A 20286-nucleotide genomic window follows, 5' to 3' on the forward strand; every position below is an offset into this window, starting at 1 on the left:
GCATGAGAAATCTCGGAAAAATTCTATTCAGGGTGCTGTGGAATTGAAATTTCTGTTAGCTATGGGTGGTTAAAAGGGAATGAGGAGCTGTGACAGTGCCTGATTTATCTGCAACTCGATTAAAGGTCAGTTTAGGTTCCATTACCTGGACAGGAGTTTTGCCTTGCCACTTCAGGAAATCATGATGGCTTCCGTCACCTGGGTGGGGATTGTTTCTGGGTGGCAGAGGCGTGGAGCTGTGCTAAAATGTGGAGTTAACATATTTAAACACTATTGCTTTTTATTGCAATTATGAAGGATATTTGACTGTCTTTGAATGCCTTTTTTTTTTTTAATAAGGGAGTGGAGAAAAATTGCAAAAATATAGCCACTTATATAATTTCATGCCTTAGTAGAGCTACTATTTCTTCTTAATGATTAGAAGTAAAGCTGTCAATTTATTTAAGGAATACAGTGAGCCAGCTATTTAGATGTACCTTTTTTATTCATATTATATTGATGTGGGAGTTGTGCATTTTATCTACTTTTCAGTGTACAGCTGTCCTGTTTCTGAATTAAAGTGTTCACTTACACTGTTGAAATCGTCATTAAGTAGCTGTCATACCATGTGCAGCTTATTTTTATTTTTGATCATCTGCTGCTTTGTTGTACGTCTTTCAAGCCTAAAATATGGTTTTATGAAATGTGATAAAATCAAGAGCTAACACTTGACAGAAGGAGATCCAGCTAACCATTGGGAAAAAACAAAACAGTTCACATAGTTTAAACCAAATCACAGTCAAAGCTGATTCACTGTCAGCGCATAATTAATTGTCAGCTAACAGTATATTTTGTTCCAGAGTTGCTGTAAGGTGATATTTGAATTTTTCTTAATTATTTCATTCATTGTATTTTAAATAGTATGTTAAAATAAAAAGTCCTAATGATGGCTCTTTCACAGTACGTGAATGATGAATGTTCACTTTTTCAGGTGATAGTCTGTTTAAAAACTGGCATAACTGTATAGTTAAGTCACTGTCTTGCTTCTTCTAATTCTTTAAAAGATACAGATTGAGTTTTTGTCCAATCTGTAAAACCTCTTGTGCAGTTGCCTCTTTGTGACTCTCAACACCTCTTTACCATCTCCCCACCTGTAATCATAATTCATTTCATATTAGAAGGAAACTTGTGCTTTGCTTCTGTCATAAAACATTTAGATAAACTCTGGCTATTGGTGTATGTGTTATTTATGTGCAGCACTCAATCTGTGCCTGCAGTGGGCATAGGAATTGTGATACAAAAGCCCCCATCCCCAGTGCTGCTCTCAAGGGGCCGAGGTCCTTCCGATTGAGGCACATTTTTTTTCTTTCCCTCCCCTGCCTTGAAAACTTTCCACATGATCCAGTATGGTATGGGATATCCTTTTGGCTGATTTAAGTCAGCTGTCCTAATTCTGTTCCCGCCTCCCTTCTGTCCCCAGCTCCTTGGGCTCTTTTCTGTGAATGGCCTCAGCTCTGTAAGCACTGCTTAGCAGCAACTGTAAGAGTGTCGTCAGTGTTGTTTTTCTCCTAGAACCAAAGCATAGCGTCATACCAGACACTGAAGAAAAGAACTCCATCCCAGCTGAAAATGAGACAGCACTTAAAAGCATATCACTGTGAGTTTTTATTTTTTCCCTTTTTTGCCTTCAGATGCATATGTTCTGAGCCTCAGAACCCCAGCAATGAAACCTTGAAGGCTTGGGGGAAGATGAATAAATCTGTGGAAACTATTGCATGGAGTAACCTTACAGTAACTGTGAGTATCTAAAAGGCACATATCTGTAACTGTATCTATCGCTTTGTTTTTATACATGCATGCACACACAAAAACTAAATCTCACAATATATAATTACTTATGTTAATTAATATTTCTTGTCTGGTTACCTTTTCACTATCAGCAACGATTGGTTTCTTTAAAAATTCATAGTTCTTTTATTGTACCCATAGTGCTAAGCAGTCATTATACTGTTCTGGATAATTGATTTCATGACAGTAACTTCTACTATCATAAACAGTTGCTTGAGATAGCTGCATGGATACTGGTGGCAGAGCAGACTTCTTCCTGAAGTGCAGATGAATATGATGAGCGGAATAAACAGGAATTAATTTCCTTATAGTTCTTGGAAAGGATGGATAAATATTTTTAAGAATACGCAAAGGTAGAAATTGGAAGTTAAAATGTGCTAGCAGATACATGCCTTGAATTCATGTTAGATGTTGGTATAGAATTGTGTGAGAACCTACTTAAAATTTTATTGGATGAAACTAATAACTTTGAAAATTGAAGGTGAAAATAAAACACATTTGCAAGAATAAGCTTGAAAGTGTTACTTTCTGAGCTGGATATTTTACATACAGCCGCATCGGATTAATCCCTTGGATGCAATCAGTCACCTAAACACAGAGGTCTACAGGCACTTTTCATATCCTGGCAACTGGTCTACTCCTACATTTTGAATAAATTGCATTGGCTGTAGGTTTTGTGTTGTCTTTACTACCTGGCATGCCTCTTTAGGCCTTCTCAAGATATTTAAAATGGCAGTAAATATGTTTGTATGGGCTCTACTGATGTCTGAATTGAAATCTACTGATGTCTGAACTTACACTGAAACTAGGATGTGTTTTGCACAGCAAAAAATGTATAACAGAGGCTTTTAATACTTAGAATTTTAGCTGTAGTGTTTTCTGCATGCTACCAATGACTACGAGTCTATTGTGATTACCCAGAAAGGCAGTAACTCATGAATGTAGTATTTAAAACTTATATAAATAAATGAAATATAAAATAAATTTTGCTTTATCCTGAAGAATTTTATTTTTCTTATTGAGTCAGAACTGATCCAAAATGTTGTGGTGCTCATAATCAAAAATAGTTGTTAGAATCTTTACATAGACACAATATTTATTCTCATAAATAAGTCTTTTTAAAAACTAGGCTGTCAAAATGTTATTTCCAGCTGTATTCTTTGATGGCTTGATCTTTCCTCGTGCTCTGTGTCTGCTTTTAATTCTTCCCTTTGCCTTTCAGTGAGCCTTTTGGTAAGAATGACTTGAGTTTTTCACTCAGTTCTGTTATTTAAGCTATTTTCCGCTATATTATATATATATTTTTTGTTTTTGTCATTCAAGTTAATCTAATTTTTGAGGAACCTATTTTTCCTTTAATCATATCAGGATGAAACTCAAGAGTACAGGTGGGAGAAACTGTGAGGAGATCTCATTTTTATGTTTGGCAACTTAAAGTTGATGTTGGATAGTCTGCTTTTCTTAAACGTAGTTCTCAGCCTTAACTGACATATTCAGTCTCTTGATGCACTGAAAAATAGAACAGAAATGAGGTGAATGTTGTTTAAAAAAAAGAAGAAAAAGAAGAAAAAAGGTTACACGGGACTTTCTGAGATCCTGAAAAAATGAGTAATTGTTACTGTGACTCTGCTGGAATAGACTATTTTTTTTGTCATTTTAGGATGAGATAGTGATGGAGAAAAGAAATACCACAACCCCCAAAAGAAGGTTTTTAAGTTTTTGGCAGGTTACGAGTTTGAGTATATTAAATGACTTAAGATTCAGAAATTGAAGGATTTTCTCTCTTTACAGGAATGTTTAGAATTTCATGGTGTGTTTCAAGGGTCAGCTTGTGGACATCATGGACCATATATTCCCGATGTTCTCTTCTGGTCTGTCATACTATTCTTTACAACGTTTTTCCTCTCCTCTTTCCTTAAGCAGTTCAAGACCAAACGCTATTTTCCAACTAAGGTAATTCCTAATGGAGATGACTGTTATTTTGTGATAAATACATTAATATAGAATACATTAACATAGCTTAGTAAGGTTTAATTTGTTTATTTTGCTTCAAAACTTTGTTTTGAGAGAGTAACTTATTTCCTCTAAGATAGAAAAGGGAATTGGTAAGGAAAGATTTATACAGTATTATGTTTCTACTAGGCAAAATAAAGTGGATAGATACTCTTTGAACTTCAGCTTGTACCTAATGTACAAGCTTGTACCTAATGTACAAGCTAATGTACAGCTTGTACCTAATGTACAAGCTAATGTGTGTTCCTAATGCTCAACGAAGTCACCTTCGATAACCTGAATTCATTAAAAATATCCCTCCCCTACAAATTAAGTCAGATGTACTATTGTTGATTTCAGAATAGTCCAGTTTTACTAAATTAAGCTGTGAGAAACTAGCTGTGATGATCCCTCCTCTCAACTGGACTGAGAGGACAGAAAGATTGAGGAAGGAATTTATGTGAAGCAATCTGCTTCTTGTTATAGATAACTTTAATGGGATTATCAGATGAACGTTTGTATACAATACTTACCACTTTCAAATTCATGCTATGCTGGCTGGCAGCTTAAATTTAAAATTAAAATACTACGTCACAGAACATTGCATGTATAATATGAATAGTTTTCATTATTCCTAGGGAAGATTTTCTGTTGATGTGTATTTTAATGATGAAACAACAAGTGTTAACGTGGGCCTTTTCTTTATAGGTTCGTTCTACCATCAGTGACTTCGCAGTATTCCTGACAATTGTAATCATGGTTTTGATTGACTATCTTGTAGGAGTGCCATCTCCTAAGCTTCACGTTCCAGAGAAATTTGAAGTAAGAAATACAGCCTTAAAAAAAAAACAACCCTTTAAATGCTTTCAGTTTCATAGACAATAGAACAGTGGTATTAAACAGAAACAGGAATTTAACTTTTTGACTTGCATTGTAGTTTAACTAATCTCTCCTTTCTGTTCTGAATAGCGTCTCTCCTGACAAAACACTGCTTTGTGCTATAGTATTATTGAAAAGTATATAATCTTTACTGCAAATGTGCAGAAAACAAGGAATGGTATGAATGGAATCTTATTTTTCCATATCATGTCTGTATTTAACAGTTAGGCAGTCTTCTGGTCAAAGCCACTGGGTTAAAAAACAAAAAAAAAATATTGAAGCTCATATTCAAGAGGCTGTTTACATGTTCATTGCAGGTAATGTTTGTAGTAGCAATGAAATCCATCCTTTTTTTACTGAATATTTGTTTATTTTTTCCAGCCCACGCATAAAGACCGAGGATGGTTCATAGACCCTCTTGGAGGCAATCCTTGGTGGACGCTCCTGGTAGCTGCTATTCCTGCTTTACTCTGTACCATTCTCATTTTCATGGATCAACAAATAACAGCTGTTATTATAAACAGAAAAGAGCATAAGCTGAAGGTGAAAGTCTATCCATTTTCAGAAAACTCTAGTATTGTATAAATCACTTTTATTTAAAATTAGATTCATGCTGCAAGTCTGCAAAACAAACCTAACATCTACTAAGTAAATGGGCATATTGACTAATGTAGAGTGATTATAATTTTGCAGGCAATTTAAAAAATCTCTAACTTTTGCATAAATGCTATTTACCAAGTAAGTTATATATCTCACATGATATAAATAGAAAATTTATCAAATTTCTTTGCTTGGTTTCACAGAAAGGCTGTGGTTATCATCTTGATCTGTTCATGGTTGGTATTATGTTGGGAGTGTGTTCCATCATGGGTTTACCGTGGTTTGTCGCAGCAACTGTCCTGTCTATAAGTCATGTCAACAGCCTGAAAGTTGAATCTGAGTGTTCTGCACCAGGAGAGCAACCAAAGTTTTTGGGAATCCGGGAGCAGCGAGTGACAGGATTGATGATTTTTGTCCTGATGGGGCTGTCAGTATTCATGACTTCCGTGTTAAAGGTAGGAGTTTTATGCAAATGCTTTGATTTTCTTTGTGCTTTTGATTTTCTTGTTGTGATACAGCATTTTGTAATATTAGCAGATCTTATTACATCAAGTAATATGTGTCTAGGGCTGTTGTCAAATTATGTTTTTAACATCAGGTGTTGATTGAATAGAAATAACCAGTGGAAGGAGAAGTGGGAAAATGGAACAAGCTTAGAAGTATAGTGAGCAGAGAAGAAAGCAGCCTTTGTCCATGTTGCGTAATTTTCTTGCTAGTGGTTTTTTTTAGTTTCCCAAGTCTGTGTTACCCAAAATAGTTCAGTAATTCTTATTTGAGTGTAAAAATGGAGAGAAGAGTGTGATAAAGTTACTTGAGCTGAAGTAATATACTGTGGCCAAAGAAGCAGAAATCGAGTATAAGGAACAGTAATCAGAAATGACATTGCCTACTTTTCTTTATTTTTTACCTTTTTAAGCTGCTTTTGAGGTCTAAAATGTAAAGGCTATCTTATAGAGCATTGTGTATTAGAGGTAAAATAGAGATTCTGCATGTCAAGTTAGGGCTTCAGTGTACACTTTCTCTAAATTATTATCAGTTCAGTTAGCTTCCATTGTGCCAACTCCAATAGTTAGAAGAGGGAAAAAAAAGTAAACACAACTACCTTTTTAATGACAAAATAGCAGTTATGCCATAAAGTGCAGAACTGCTAATATCTTTAGAGAGTGTTGTAAAAGTCTCTTCAAAGGCCGGTCACAACTCATTTCACAAACAGGTTGATTCTAAGCTGTTTAAGAACAGGTGGTGGTAGGAAATAAACCTGTGAACATATGGCTATAGTTTAGTTAATTAGAATCACAAATTACAATTTGTAATTATACATAATAGCTGGCCATTTGTGCAAGTTAAAGACCCTGGGGGTCGAAAACAAAAAAGTGATATTCATAAACAAATATTTTGGTCAAACAATCTCTGGTAGAAAAACTTCTAGGAGCTCAGCTGTAAAATGGAAACTTATCAGAATCAAAATCGGGAATGTTAAAATGGATTTATTATTGCTTAAAAGCTGAAGGTGCTATTTGCTGAACCCTAGTGTTTATCCCTCTTTTTAGCAGCTGATTCTTGGAAAGTAAAACTTGCATTTGTTATGGGATCAAGGGTAATATGAATGGGATTACTACAGTTCACTCAGTGAAATAACTTTTCTTTTTCACTGTGAGTGACTGTTATTGTTCACAAGAAGAAAGGATGACAATACCTTGAACTACAGACCGCTGTACTTTTGCTCCATGCGTGAATGTATGCTGATTTAATTCAGTAGAAGTTAATGCTAATGAAGTACTAGCATGTCAAATTATATAGCTCATGGTAATGATGCTATCTAATACATGTACGCACAGTAATTAATCCCTAAGGCATATTTTTATTCCACCGTATTTAAATGTTTCACTGACAGCTTTTGTTCAGGCTTGATGGCAGCAGTTTCTATTAAGGTTCCTTTACTCCGAATTTCAATCAATTTGGGAGCAAAGTAAGCTTCATTTGCTTTGTGTAGGCTGCAGATGTTTGATGCAGATGCCACTGAAAAAAGTTGTCAGTGGACGAGTTTACTAGCTTAATAAGTTTTATATTGATCTTTATATTACTGGATATCGGTTTTTATATCACTGGAGTAAAGTTTAGCGCTGGGGAAATTGATAGTTATGGTTTATTTTGTTTCACATGCTCTGGAAATACTGTGTTAGCAAGGAAAAAAATTAAACTTCATAATACATTTTCCTGAAGTTGGTGATCTCAGTATAGTTCCTATCAAGTAGCAACTTAAACCAGTGTTTTTAGTATTAATAGGAAGACTGGATGCAACCTAGAAAATGTAATTTAATGTCAAGATGGTCAAGTCTGAACTTATTTTTAAATGCTGATGACAGCTATATTAGCTGAAATGGAAATGACACAGGTCCCTCTGCAGCTCCCAGCTTATTTTGCTTTTCAATGCTGCATTTATTCTCTCTATAAATAGAGCCTCAGCCTTTGTAGATTTTCATGTGAGTAAAATACATATTAAAAATAATTTTGCAAATATGAACTGCTAAGATGTGTCACATCTACAAGTGACTGATGTTCTTTTTTCTCTGCAGTTCATTCCAATGCCAGTTTTGTATGGTGTCTTTCTTTACATGGGAGTGTCTTCATTAAAAGGCATTCAGGTAAAATCTGACTTTGTGGAACAATTTTTTGTTTGTTTGTTTAAATGAAAAGGAAAACATAAGATGTTATTTCACATCAGAATCAATAAAGTTAACTAATATTGTCTGAGTAGGATGTAGGATAGTTTTGAAAATAGCATGTTCAGTATTTGTTCTTACCACTGTCTTCTGTTATTTTGCTTTTATTCCTTCAGTAGTGTAGCTGAATTGTGAATTTTCTGAAATACTCTCAAATATTACCAGTTTGATATTTTAGAGGAAAACAAGCAATGGAGACCTCAGCCTCTTGAACTTTTAGGGATCTTTGTTAGTGTTTTAATTAGAATTAATTTGTTTCTAGAATCTCCTAGAAATGTTTTTTTTTATAAATATTTCCTTCTGGAGAGGAAGAAAATCATTAACTGAAAGATGATTTTATATTTCAATGCAGTTTTTTGACCGTATAAAATTGTTTGGAATGCCTGCCAAGCATCAACCTGACCTGATATATCTGCGTTATGTACCACTCTGGAAGGTCCATATCTTTACAGTTATTCAACTCACTTGTCTAGTTCTTCTGTGGGTGATCAAAGCCTCTGCAGCTGCTGTTGTTTTCCCTATGATGGTAAGTGACCTGCTCTACAAGTTAATCATTTATCAAGGGAGTTTGCATCACCCAACATCTCTTCAGAATGTGTTTGCTACCATATGAGGGAAGGGACTGAAAAAGAAACAAACTTCAGTAGCTGTTCACTTCTGAAACATGATAGCTCTTGAAAGTAAGCAATTTGGCTGTGAAAAGCTACAAAAGGGGAAATGATCTAACTTGTTAGTAAGATAAAACAGGTACTAGGAGAAAAGGCTACAGATAAAAAGACGGAATGCACTGAAAGTGTGTGATTGTATTTATTTATTTCAGTAGTTTAATATCAGTGATTTCTTTTATGGTTCTCTTAAGGTTTTAGCGTTAGTGTTCATTCGCAAGCTCATGGATTTATGTTTTACCAAAAGAGAGCTTAGCTGGCTGGATGATCTTATGCCAGAAAGTAAAAAGAAGAAAGAAGATGACAAAAAGAAGAAAGAGAAAGCAGTAAGTATAAAAATGCTTAAACTGAAGATGTTGTAAATTAATAGAAAACATTTAGTGGCACTTAAAATTCTTTTACCCAAATATGTGTTTTGATATCCTTTACTAATAAAACTTATTGATTGAGCAACAGTTACGGGCTGTTAAGGATACGTCACTATTTCAATGTTATTATGAATGGTGACTCTTCTTTGAAAATTCAGCAAGCAAAGTAGAACAAAGTGGTTCTTAGCACAGCATGTTATTACCTTTGTCATTCATCAGCCTGAAGGTAGATATGGATGGTTGGGAAGGAAAAACAGTGAAGTAGGCATCTTTGATTAAAGTAGTAGCAAAACTTCACTGTACAAAGAACCTTCTCCTTGTGTGTGTATTCAGAATGATAGTTAAAACCACCTGCTAGTTGATGATAATATATTAATGTATAATTGCACAGTAGGTATATAACTTCTCAGTAAAAGTATCAACTGGCTGTACACCAACTAGCTGAATTTCTTAATCTTAAACACGTTATGATCTTAGCTAGATGTTGTGCTTTCAGCTGCAGTACCTACAGGGAAGCGTTTTGCCCTATAACCCTGCGGAAGCACATTGTCAGTGTGAGAACTTCTTCTGCATGAAAAATTTCCTGTTTACTTAAAATTTACAGGAGGCAGAGAGAATGCTTCAGACAGAGGACAATGAAAGCGTACACCTTCAGTATGGAGAAGGAAATGTTTTGAATTTTCCGGTAAAAACTCTAAAATACAGGTATAGTAATATGTTGTTCTTCTAAGAAGTGTTTCTATCTATTACTTCATATTCAATTGGTCATGCATGGCCTTAATGTTTTTCCCCAAGCTAGTAACTCAGCCTTGATTAGCAAGTACTAAGGTATATCCTATGGTGCTATGGTAGTGTTTTTCTGGGTTTTATTTTTTTGATCGAAGCAACATCTTTAATTACAAATTTACATGACCATCTTGAACAGATCTGATGACTCAATTTCGACCAGCTGTTCTCAAGGTGAAGAAGCTTCCTTGGTCAGTTTTTGTGGAATACTTGTGTGCTCCTGTGCATGAAATATTTAGTATTAAGCAACTAATAGCATCAGTTGAGCCACATGTTTACCAGCCACTTGGATTTTTCAGTAGTAGCCAAAGTGTGCAGTAGTACTTCAGTGGTTTATTTAAGAGAATGCTAATTTCTGTGACCTAAAAAACAAAATTGTTTTGCAGGCAGTCTTTCTGAAGAAGAAGGTTATTTTCTGAATGCACATGTGAGGGCAGCAGGGTTATCAGCTCTCTTCCAGGAAAGAAAGTACTGGAATTTCACAGCACTGGAAGGTGTTCTGCCTCAGTATGTGTCTCTTTTATGAGAGATGTGTTCTGGCTAGTTGTGGGGTATTTTACAGCTGAACAACACACCTGTAAGTTGTGACAGACAAATAGCATGCCAACTTGTTTTTGTCTGTCTAATACTAAAAATTCCTAGATTAAATATTAGGTGTTGGGTCTACCCTAATTCAATCATAGAATCACCAAGGTTGGAAAAGACCTCCTAAAATCACCTAGTACAACTGTCTACCTATGACCAGTATTTTTCCACTAAACCATATCCTTTAGTATAACATCTAAACTGGCTTGGGAACAGACGGATGTTCAGTTTAGACATATATCCCCGCTGAGTCCTGTTGTCTGCTCTAAAAGCAGGCTCAGTCCATCTTCAGCAACTCAAATGAAGAATATATTGAAGATTTTTCTTTTTAATGGAGCAATTACTAATTGCTCTCATCAATTCAACTACAAATTCATCAATTATCTGCATGCATCTTTAGTACGTATTTCACTGTATTGCAACTCGTGGGGATTCCCAGTGAAAAGTAGGCTTTGAAATGCTTCTGTGGTTATTTGATGTAGTCTTATACATCTGCAGTAGATTCTGAAGCTTGTGTTGTCTGTAGGGATGTTTAAGTCTGTTTTACCTGTAAATGTGTGAAAGGCAAAGGCCAAAAAAAGATTTTGAAAGCTTACTGCCTATGAGATTTAAGGAGGGGGAGGGGAAATTCAAGACACTTAAATTTTTGCTACTTCTTAATCTAAACTGAGTTATTAATTCCAGAATTCTATTAAAGTTTACTTTTTTGCAATTGGTTATTTACTGGAAGCAGCTTAAAGTAGTTCTGATGTATGACTGCCCTAGCAGAGCTGTATGATTCATTTTATTATTTATAAATATGCAAGATAATTTTCTGAAATAAGTGATAATTTAGGAATGAGATACCACTAACAGAGTATGACTATCCATGACGAACTGTTTTAAGATACTATGAGATTAAGGTAGCACCAGTGAATTATTACACTTTGAAGTTTTTGTTGAAGTACTGTGGTAAGTGATGAATTCAACTTGTGGCTGTGTAAATATTGAGAGAAGGCACAACTGATGTAATTTATGAGTGACGAGTATGGTGTCATTGAAAGGCATTGAATACTAATGACAAAGTATGTTTGTTCTTTAGCGTTGATCCCTCAATTGTAAACATATCAGATGAAATGGCCAAAACTGCACAGTGGAAGGCTCTTTCCATGAGTACTGAGAATGCCAAAGTAACCAGAGCTAACCTGAGGTAGCTATAATTACTCACATGTTTTCTAACTTTTGTAATGTGTTTGGTAGCTAATTACTGTATTTATTGAAGTATATATCAGAAAATGAGTATATGTTGTTTATAAATTGATAAGTCACTTTCAAGGAACTTGATTTTGAGCTTAGTTTTGCTCTCTGCTCTGAAATCAATGTCTAAAGGTATTGTTTTGTTAAGTAATCAATAATGATTGCTATTTTGATGCTGCTTTTAATTTGTGTAATGCAGTTGTATGCTGCTCTGATGGGTTTAGGGCATCTATAAGCTTATATACACTCTAATTGAGCATGGGAATTGTTTGGTCCTGAATATTACAAGTGCCAGTGGGAATAAAAGGTAAGTACAGCATTTTCAGTGCTGCTTGGATCTTCCACTGAGTTGGTGGTTTTAGAATTTTGCCCAACTTAGTATAGATTTTTACAAATTAAACTGGCTCAGATACAATTTTTATTGGATATGAAATATACTTGCAAGTACTGTCTTAACTCTTGAGTGTAAAATGTTTGTTAACAAGCCTTGAGTAAAATGAGCAATATCTTAAATAAAATATCTTCAATGATCATCTCTACTTTCAACAGCCCTGAGAAACCAGAAAGTGTGAAAATAAATGTGGAAGATTCACCTGTTGTGAAATACGTGGATGCTGAAACATCTTTATAGAATTGAACCAAGGGGAACTGTGTGTATTTGTGTGTGTGTATATATATCGCTGTAGGTTACTATACCATTGAAGTGTGATTTCCAATTTAAGGAGTAGCATGTATTTAATTTTGCCATTGTTTAGGGAACTGTAGATATCCTCACATTAGGAGATATTCCTACAAATCAGATGAGTGGGAATCACACTTCAGCTATTTATTTTATTGGGAATTTTATTTTCATTTTAAATAGGAATATTGCAATAAATGGATATTATCTTCAATAATCAATATACGCATAAAAGTTAAATCAGCTTTTGCTGATGATTACTGGTCCACATTGCTTAGAATTTTGCAATACCTCTGTTTATAATGTGCTACAGAAGTTTGTTGTCCATGCGGGAAATTACTGCTTGTTTTTGCAGGGTATACTTTTTTTATTTTTATGATTTCACAGATCAAATATTAATGTACTGTTAACATGAACTACTGTGTTTTCTGTCTCCACTACATGCTAATGTGTTTTGGATTCTGTCACTCATATTTTACAGAGGAGGCCTAGAGCCCTAAGTCAGATGGCTAAATAATATTTGAAATATATGTAAATATCCTGTTCTGCTGCTTTTAAATATGCCCCTGATTTTTCGTGGTCATCCAGTAGCCATATGATTTTAGTAACTCTACAGTCCCAAGTCAGTATTTGCCATTCTGGAATCTCTATGTTTACACAGTATAAATTGAATTTACAGGCAGCAATTTGTTCTGTAGGAAGTTACGCTTGCTACACTAGTACTCTTGATTTCTTCACCTGTTTTATTTACACTTTCCAATGACTTTGAAAAACTGATTTACTCACCTCTAAAACTGACACTTGGAAGTATTTCATGTCCTTACCAAATAATCTTTCTTACTCAGTTCGTTTTTAAAATTTATTATATATTTGATTAAATTAGCCATAGTTTAATTCAATAATAGGTTTATGATCAGTATTATTTTATAGATTACAAATTGTGATATTTCTGTGTACAGTTCTGATTCTCTTCATTGTAAAGGGCATATATGATAGCACACCAACTTATTTTAAGCATTTTATTTATTTTAATTAGTATAAAATTTTAATGTGTTAGAATAATTGAAAAAGGAAATATTTGTTTATTGAAGTAAATGGGGTTTTGGAAGCTCATTGATTAAAGATACGTTGATTTAAAAAGTGCATTTATTGTACTTACATTTTTGAGGTTTAGTGTTTAGCAGTGTAAAATCTGAGATGATGAGAATTCTATGTGTAAATGAAAATCTTGATCACTTACCTGCTGCAGTTTCCATTACTAATATATATATTTTTTTGCCTTATGCCTGTGTTTTTTGGCTTTAATTTCTGAAATGTTTTTTTACATTCTACCAGCCCTTTCTGGATGCATTTTAAAGGCTTTAATTAGAATCTGTGCGCAGTTCAAACTAGAACATGCTGTTAGCTTAATTCTGTTCTGGTAAATCTTTTGAGTTTTACTGTTGACCATGTGGTAAAAATTTTCAATGAATGCATGAGGAGCAGATTTTGGAGGAAGATAGAGTTCATCTGAAAGTACCACCTGAGGTGGGATCCTGGTGTTCTTCAGACAAGTGACAATGGGACAAAAGATAATTGTATATTACAAAAATAAACCCATCAGTTGGAGTAAGAGTTAAGTTATACGGGCTGTTAACTGCTCCCGTTATACATCATGTAATAATAGTTCATTTTTTTTTGTTCTCTCCATTTGACTGGATTGATAAGGCAGTATACTGAAAAATATTTAATAACATACAGCAGATATGAATGATCCTACCCAAATTCTCATGACAAAGGCTCTCAGGTCACTGGGAAAGAAAGTGAGGTCTGCATTGCTAATTTGACTCATACTGTGTATGACCTCTATAGGATGATGTCTGTTTATCCTTAGATCACAGCGTAGCTCGTGCCTTAGCTTGAATGTGTGCTCTTTCAGGAAATAGCTGTTTTCCCTCTAGTGTAAGTGAGATGCAGTGAAAATATGGCAGATGGTTGCCCAAAACTGTTAGCATTATCTAAAAGAAAAAAAACAAACAAACAGCAGCACATCTGCTCATGGGTTACTGGCTGTTAGCTAGCTACTGGTGGAATCTGAGAAGGAAAATACTATTTTGAGCAGTTTACATAGTGTTATCCACAATACTACGCTCCTTTTGTACCGTTCTACTTAGTATTTTATATATCACATTCAGAGCCCTGTGATTGTTTCCAACATCAGGAGTTCATTATAAGCCTCTTAGGTTTTTAACTCTTCAGTGCCAGAAATCAGGGTTCCCTGGTGCTATACAACTTTTATCTGGCTTCTGCTTCTGAAGGGTTAAGGAATGGCTGTTATTGCAGGAAGTAGGCATTTTTCTTGTGAAGTTTTAAAAACAGCAAGGAAACCCCAAGCCCACAAGTCTAATTGCAGTATTTCTTTAATTCTAGTTCTGTAGATATTTTTATCAGTGCCAGAAATGCCATGACTTGCAAAGCAGTTTACAGTGACCTTTAGTTCCAGTGTTCTTTGTTAGTAGCATGTTCTGCTTGCAATTTTTTTCCCCATGTGAATAGAAGACAACTTGGTATTGAGTGCATAAAAACCCATGGGTAACTTAGAGTTAAGTAACTTACTGCTCATTGTACACCTCTTTTGCTTTAAAATTGTGCATAGTATTAAAGTAAAGCTAGGGATATCGTGGACAGTATGTAGATAAGTTTTGCCTTAATGGGTGCAAAAGAGCAGTGATAGTAACTGTGCACTGATTCTTTCATAGGGGCTAAGCCCTATAAAAATTAAGCCAATATATTTCCATTCCAGCAGTTAGAGGTAAATGAACAGTCCTGCACTTTTTTATTTTTAGATGCCTTGGTTTCCCGGAATGGAGCTTAGTGCTACTGTGTATCTGGCTGCAGAGCCACCTCAGGAAGTCCCCAGTCTTTTATTTTCCCTTTTTCTAATTTATTTATAAATATGAATGTTTACATAAAGCGTGGGTCTTAATTTTGACCGCTCCATTTAAATTATCATCTAAAATATTTCACTTAACATACAGTCTTGTTTAAATTAAATTCTACAAAACTTGGTGTAACTTCTCACGTGTTACAATGGCATGCTTTCATACTGTTTACATATGCCCAAGTTCATTATACCTTCCTACATTAATTTTGCAGCTGAAACAGAATATATTGCTGTTTAGTGAAATGTTCCAAATTGCCAAGTTCGTTGTGGTAAAGCTGTTAGTGTAGAATTTGGTGCCCTGTTAGGGTTTTTCAACCAAATGTATAGGCCTTTTTTTCTATATGTAATGAAAGCTTTCTCATAACTTTTCATTTGCTCCACTTGCATCTTTGTCTTTATGTGGTAGTTTCCTAGTTCCTGCCCCATGTCAGGCGGGTTCAGCTTCTGTAAAATACTCCTGTGACAAACTGGTGTCATGTCACAGAGCCTGCAGAGTTTTAAGGATTATCTTGTACATATGTTCTATAAATCGTAAGATAAATGGCTCATGATTTTCAATTCACAGCATAGCCTCTTAGATGGGCATCACAGTGATTTTATTTTTCTTTTCTGCTTTATGTGATTAGTAATGTTTTAATTACTCACGTAGGTAAAACTCACGATCAAGTACAGTATGACCATGTGAGATACTTTGTTAATACCAGCAGTAATTTATTTTACAGCAAATTTTAAGACTAGAAGCATACGGCTTTGAGTCGATGCAAGTGCTGTGAATACAAAGCAGACTGCTTAGAGTTTTAAGTCCATTTTATTTCGTAACTTTTTTTCTTAGGGGAGAACTTACAGGAACTTCTTAGTTGGCATTGACATTCACCTAAAAGACATTTTCATACTGATTTTTAGTACCTGTAGGCATCCATTTGGAACAACGAGCTTGAAAACCAGTACTTTTGTACGCACCGACTGTCGGGGCGAGGCACACCCTTTGCAATATGGCCCCTGTCTTCCGGGGTTCAGCACCCAGCTGCAGCTGAACCATGCTCCCATCTCAGTGCCCACGCTCGCAGGCGCTGTCGCATTCTGTGTACGGCAGTTCCACTTTTTATGACTGCTTTTTTTTCTAATCGCAGTGACGCTCCCTTACTTCGTAACGAAATCCCGAACGAGACGTTGTTCCAAATGAACCCATCTTCAGTTTGTATATAAAACGCCAACCTTCAGACTTGTTTTCAAAGTGAAAGATTCAGCCTTTGTTGTTTTTAATTACTTGGTAGAATAAAATTATCTTTTGTAACGTTTCAGAATGTTGGCAAAAGCAATAAAAATCGACTGAACAGTATTTCGCCTCCTTGTGGTTTTTGTGCCGCCGGGCCGGGTCGCTGCTCCAGCCGGGCGTCCTCGTTTCCATAGCAACGGCGACCGGCGTCGGCGGTTGCTGGTGTGCCCGCGTACCTCCCAACACGGCGTGTTCCCATTGGTCGCCGCGATTGGCCGCCGGTTGCGCTCTCCTGAGGACGGGGCCCTTCGCCGGAGCCCGGAGCGGTGGCGGAGGCCGCGTGCGGGAGCTGCCACGTGAGTGGGACACGGAGGGGGAGGGAGGGTGGTGCCCCAGTGACAGCTGCGTGGGGGCAGGCTGTTGGACGGCTGCAGGCTCCCGTTTGGGAGGGCAGAGGACGTCTTGGGACACGGGCTGCCGCTTTCTCGGAGCTTCGCGGTGTGGTCAGGGAGCTGTACCGGGCGGTGTCAGGTGGTGTGGCCGTTGTGTGATTAAAGTCGCAGAGAGGTACAGTGTGAAGATGTCAAAGGTGTTTAAGAAATCGAAATCAAGTGCTGGGGCAGGCCTGCCTAGTCATAAATAACATGTGGAAAGTGCAGGGAACCTGTTTGTACTGTGTGCCCTCCAGCTACCTGAGCTCACACACAGTCCTGAGTCTCACCCAGCAAGCTGGAAGCAATGCCTCTTGGGTAAGGACCGCTTTGTCAATGCCCTGGAATCAGAATCCTTTGAGTTGGAAGGGAACTTCAAAGATCGTCTCACCCAATGAACAGGGACACCTACAGTTGGATCAGAGTCCCATGCTGTGAGACCTCAAATATTTCCAGGAATGGAGCATCCTCCACCATCTCCACCAGTGCCTGTGCCTCATCACCCCTGTTGTAAAGAACTCTCCCTTACGTCCAGTCTAAATCTTCCTCTTTTAGTCTAAAACCATTTCCCCTTGTCCTGTCATAACAGATTCTGCTAATGAGTACATCCCCTTCTTTCTTACGTCCCCTTTAGATACTTGTAGGTTGCTCCAAGTCCTTTTTGACAGGGCACTGGGCTTCACCCTTTCATCCCTCAGCTTGTTTTTGTAGTGAAGGTTGCCTCAACCCAGGTGCAAGATCTTGCATTAGGCTTCTCAAAGCCTGTGCAGGTCTCTCTGGATGGTCTCTCTTCCATCTCTCAGGCATGTCAACCACACTACACAGCTTGTTGTCATCTGCAAACTTGCTGAGGTTGTCTTTGGTCCCACTGTTGATGTTACTGATAAAGATATTAAAGGGTAGTGGTCCTAATACTGGCCTCTGAGAGATACCACTTGTCACTAATATCCATCTAGACATTGAGTCATTGACCCTCATTGTCTGGGTATGATCTTGCAGCCAGTTCCTTGTTTATCATACAGACTACCCATCAAATCCCTGTCTTTCCAATTTGGAGAGAAGGGTTTTACTGGGGGACCCTCCCACCTTCCTTCTAATAGTGTTGTCCTCACCTTTAAACCTTCACCTGTCTATATTCAGAAGGTGCTGAACCCTCCCTCAAGGTTCTCAGCATCTCCAAGACCCCCTAAAGTCTGCCTAGTAGGCAGGGCAGACAGCATGAATTTCGTACAGCTGCATATGGTTCTTGTTTTTGTACAGGGCTGCTATCTTCCCCTCAGAAATCTACTTTTCCTTCATCTATGAGTTGCAGATTAGCATTATGGGCTGAGGCAGAAAATGCAGATACAAGATACGATCTGGAAAAAGCCCAGAGATTCACACTGTGCCCAAGAATGTGAGAACAGACCTGGCCTTTTATGGCTTCCCTACAACTGGTGTGGTGCAGAGGACTGAGTGTTTCCATTTGTTGGGAAAATGGGAACTTTGGAATCCTAGCTTCAGAGAATCTTCTAAGAAGTTTTTAACAATATTCAGAAGAAAATATATGCATATGGAAGCTTTCACATAGGATAAACATACAGATTTCCCTACTGATTCAGCTGATAAAACATGTAAGAAGTACTCTTCAAATGTTGTCCATACATATTCATGGGTTGGGAATTTCCTAGGCTTGTACTGCCCAGTGATGACTCTTCTGACTGCTGTGTTGTCCAAGAATGAGAGGTAAGCAGTCCAGCCTTTTGCTTTCATCTGACTGGAGGAAAAAAAAAAAGTACATTTTGGGAACTTCTTAATCTTATTTGATGCATTCTTAGCCAATATTTGACTGCTCTTGAAATGCATTTCTAATACGCTGATAGTTGCTCTTTTAAGGAGTGATTTTTCATCTGACCTTGCAACCAGCTTTATGGTATTAGATAAATTCCTTTCTAACAACGGCATCAAAAGTCTTCTACTGCTTCTTTAGCCAGCTCAAGCCAGTTAAACTTCTGTATATAGTTATGTAGTGGAACTCAGCCACAAGAGTGATTAAGGAAGGAGTTCACGATCAATCAAGCAGCTAGTTAGGTTACGAAGCTGTTTGTATCTGTTACCCACATCCAGTAGTTATTGCTAATAAATACTATGAAGAACACAAGATATCTTTTTGTTTGAGAGTGTTTTTAAACATTACACTGTAGTTTATGGAGGTAATTCATTCTCCAGTATGTCTTTGTGGTTTTGTTTATTTTGGGATTTCTTTCACCTTCCGAAGCTTTATGTTCTTGTGTCATCTGAGGCAGACTGGGCCACAGATCAAATCTGTTGTGGTAATTCCTTTGTCTCCTGTTTCTCATCATGTGGATTTTTTCTGACAGGGTTCTTGGAACGTTCCTTGTCCTATCCTGCACACCAACACTGTTAGAATGCATCTCTCTTTCTATGTAATTGAGTTAACTAACTAAATATAATTATCACCAGTTAAAATTAATTAGTTAATAGTATTCATATTTCACTGTTTTAAATGAAATTGAATAAGGTTCTATCTAAGTTGTTAGAACGTTTTCCTTAATACATTTCTGTTGTTTTTAAAAGTTGTCCAATCTCAATCTTTTTCTGGCACTACCTGAGTGAGATGCAAGTTTTGTTTGTTTTGTTTTGTATGCATTACTCATGAGGCCAGCTTACTAGCTGGGGCATAGTAAGATAGTTAATAGTCTGGCTCCATGGAAATTTCTTCTGGCACAAGTAAAGACGAAACACAGGGGTGGGAACGTACTCAATGGTTTCAAGAAAGTCAAGTAACTGTGAATTAGTAAGGATGTTTTCTACATCTGTTTTCTCTCAGGGCTGTGGCTGGTACAAGGAAAACAAGGGCTTGTTTCCTGTGGTACCCCTCACTCAGGGTGTGGTGCTTGTACGCCCACTTGGTTAAATGACTGGTTCCCAATAAAAGGTTTTCTGTGCTTATCATAGCTGTGCACTCCTGTCCCCTTCCTTGCCAGCAGAGGTGCTGTTGTAACAGTGACCTAAATTTGTAGAAAACTAACTGTACAAAGAGATGTGCATGGTTCTCTGCCTGTTTAGTTCTCTAAACTCTCAGGTTTGGATCAGATAAGCTGAACAAGGGAAGTGGTGGATTTTGGGAGGGGTCAGCATCTGCCGTTTTCGCCAGCAGATGACTGTTCCATCACTTTATCTCTGGAGGCAAACTGAAGGGCTCAATCACTTTAAGCCACACGAGCTTAAAGTAAATTCTGTGTTCTGTGTATTTTCCCTGTCCTTGTACATCAGCAGTACATGAGGACAAGCTATAAGGTGATCAGGATTAATGCAGAGAAGATTAGTTGTAACCTGATTCAGCTTTCCCAGTTGAGCAGACGGTCTAGCCCTG

At 36.9% G+C, this 20286-nt stretch overlaps 1 protein-coding gene across 1 annotated transcript in view; it reads left to right on the forward strand.

The window, feature by feature from the left end:
• Positions 1 to 13047, forward strand: part of SLC4A7 (solute carrier family 4 member 7) — a 76627-nt gene extending 63580 nt beyond the window's left edge. Inside the window, exons 16-26 of the mRNA XM_065753697.1 lie at positions 1671 to 1776; positions 3619 to 3780; positions 4528 to 4641; positions 5080 to 5241; positions 5502 to 5753; positions 7875 to 7943; positions 8374 to 8547; positions 8881 to 9012; positions 9659 to 9759; positions 11507 to 11614; positions 12211 to 13047. Coding sequence (XP_065609769.1) covers positions 1671 to 1776; positions 3619 to 3780; positions 4528 to 4641; positions 5080 to 5241; positions 5502 to 5753; positions 7875 to 7943; positions 8374 to 8547; positions 8881 to 9012; positions 9659 to 9759; positions 11507 to 11614; positions 12211 to 12292 — 1462 coding nt within the window. The 3' untranslated portion in view covers positions 12293 to 13047. The remainder of the gene's footprint in view (positions 1 to 1670; positions 1777 to 3618; positions 3781 to 4527; positions 4642 to 5079; positions 5242 to 5501; positions 5754 to 7874; positions 7944 to 8373; positions 8548 to 8880; positions 9013 to 9658; positions 9760 to 11506; positions 11615 to 12210) is intronic.
• The last annotated feature ends 7239 nt before the right edge of the window (positions 13048 to 20286 follow it).

Source organism: Cyrtonyx montezumae, unplaced genomic scaffold, assembly GCF_038088225.1.
Source record: "Cyrtonyx montezumae isolate F1298 unplaced genomic scaffold, pur_monq_1.0 scaffold_8, whole genome shotgun sequence".
Taxonomy (NCBI): domain Eukaryota; kingdom Metazoa; phylum Chordata; class Aves; order Galliformes; family Odontophoridae; genus Cyrtonyx; species Cyrtonyx montezumae.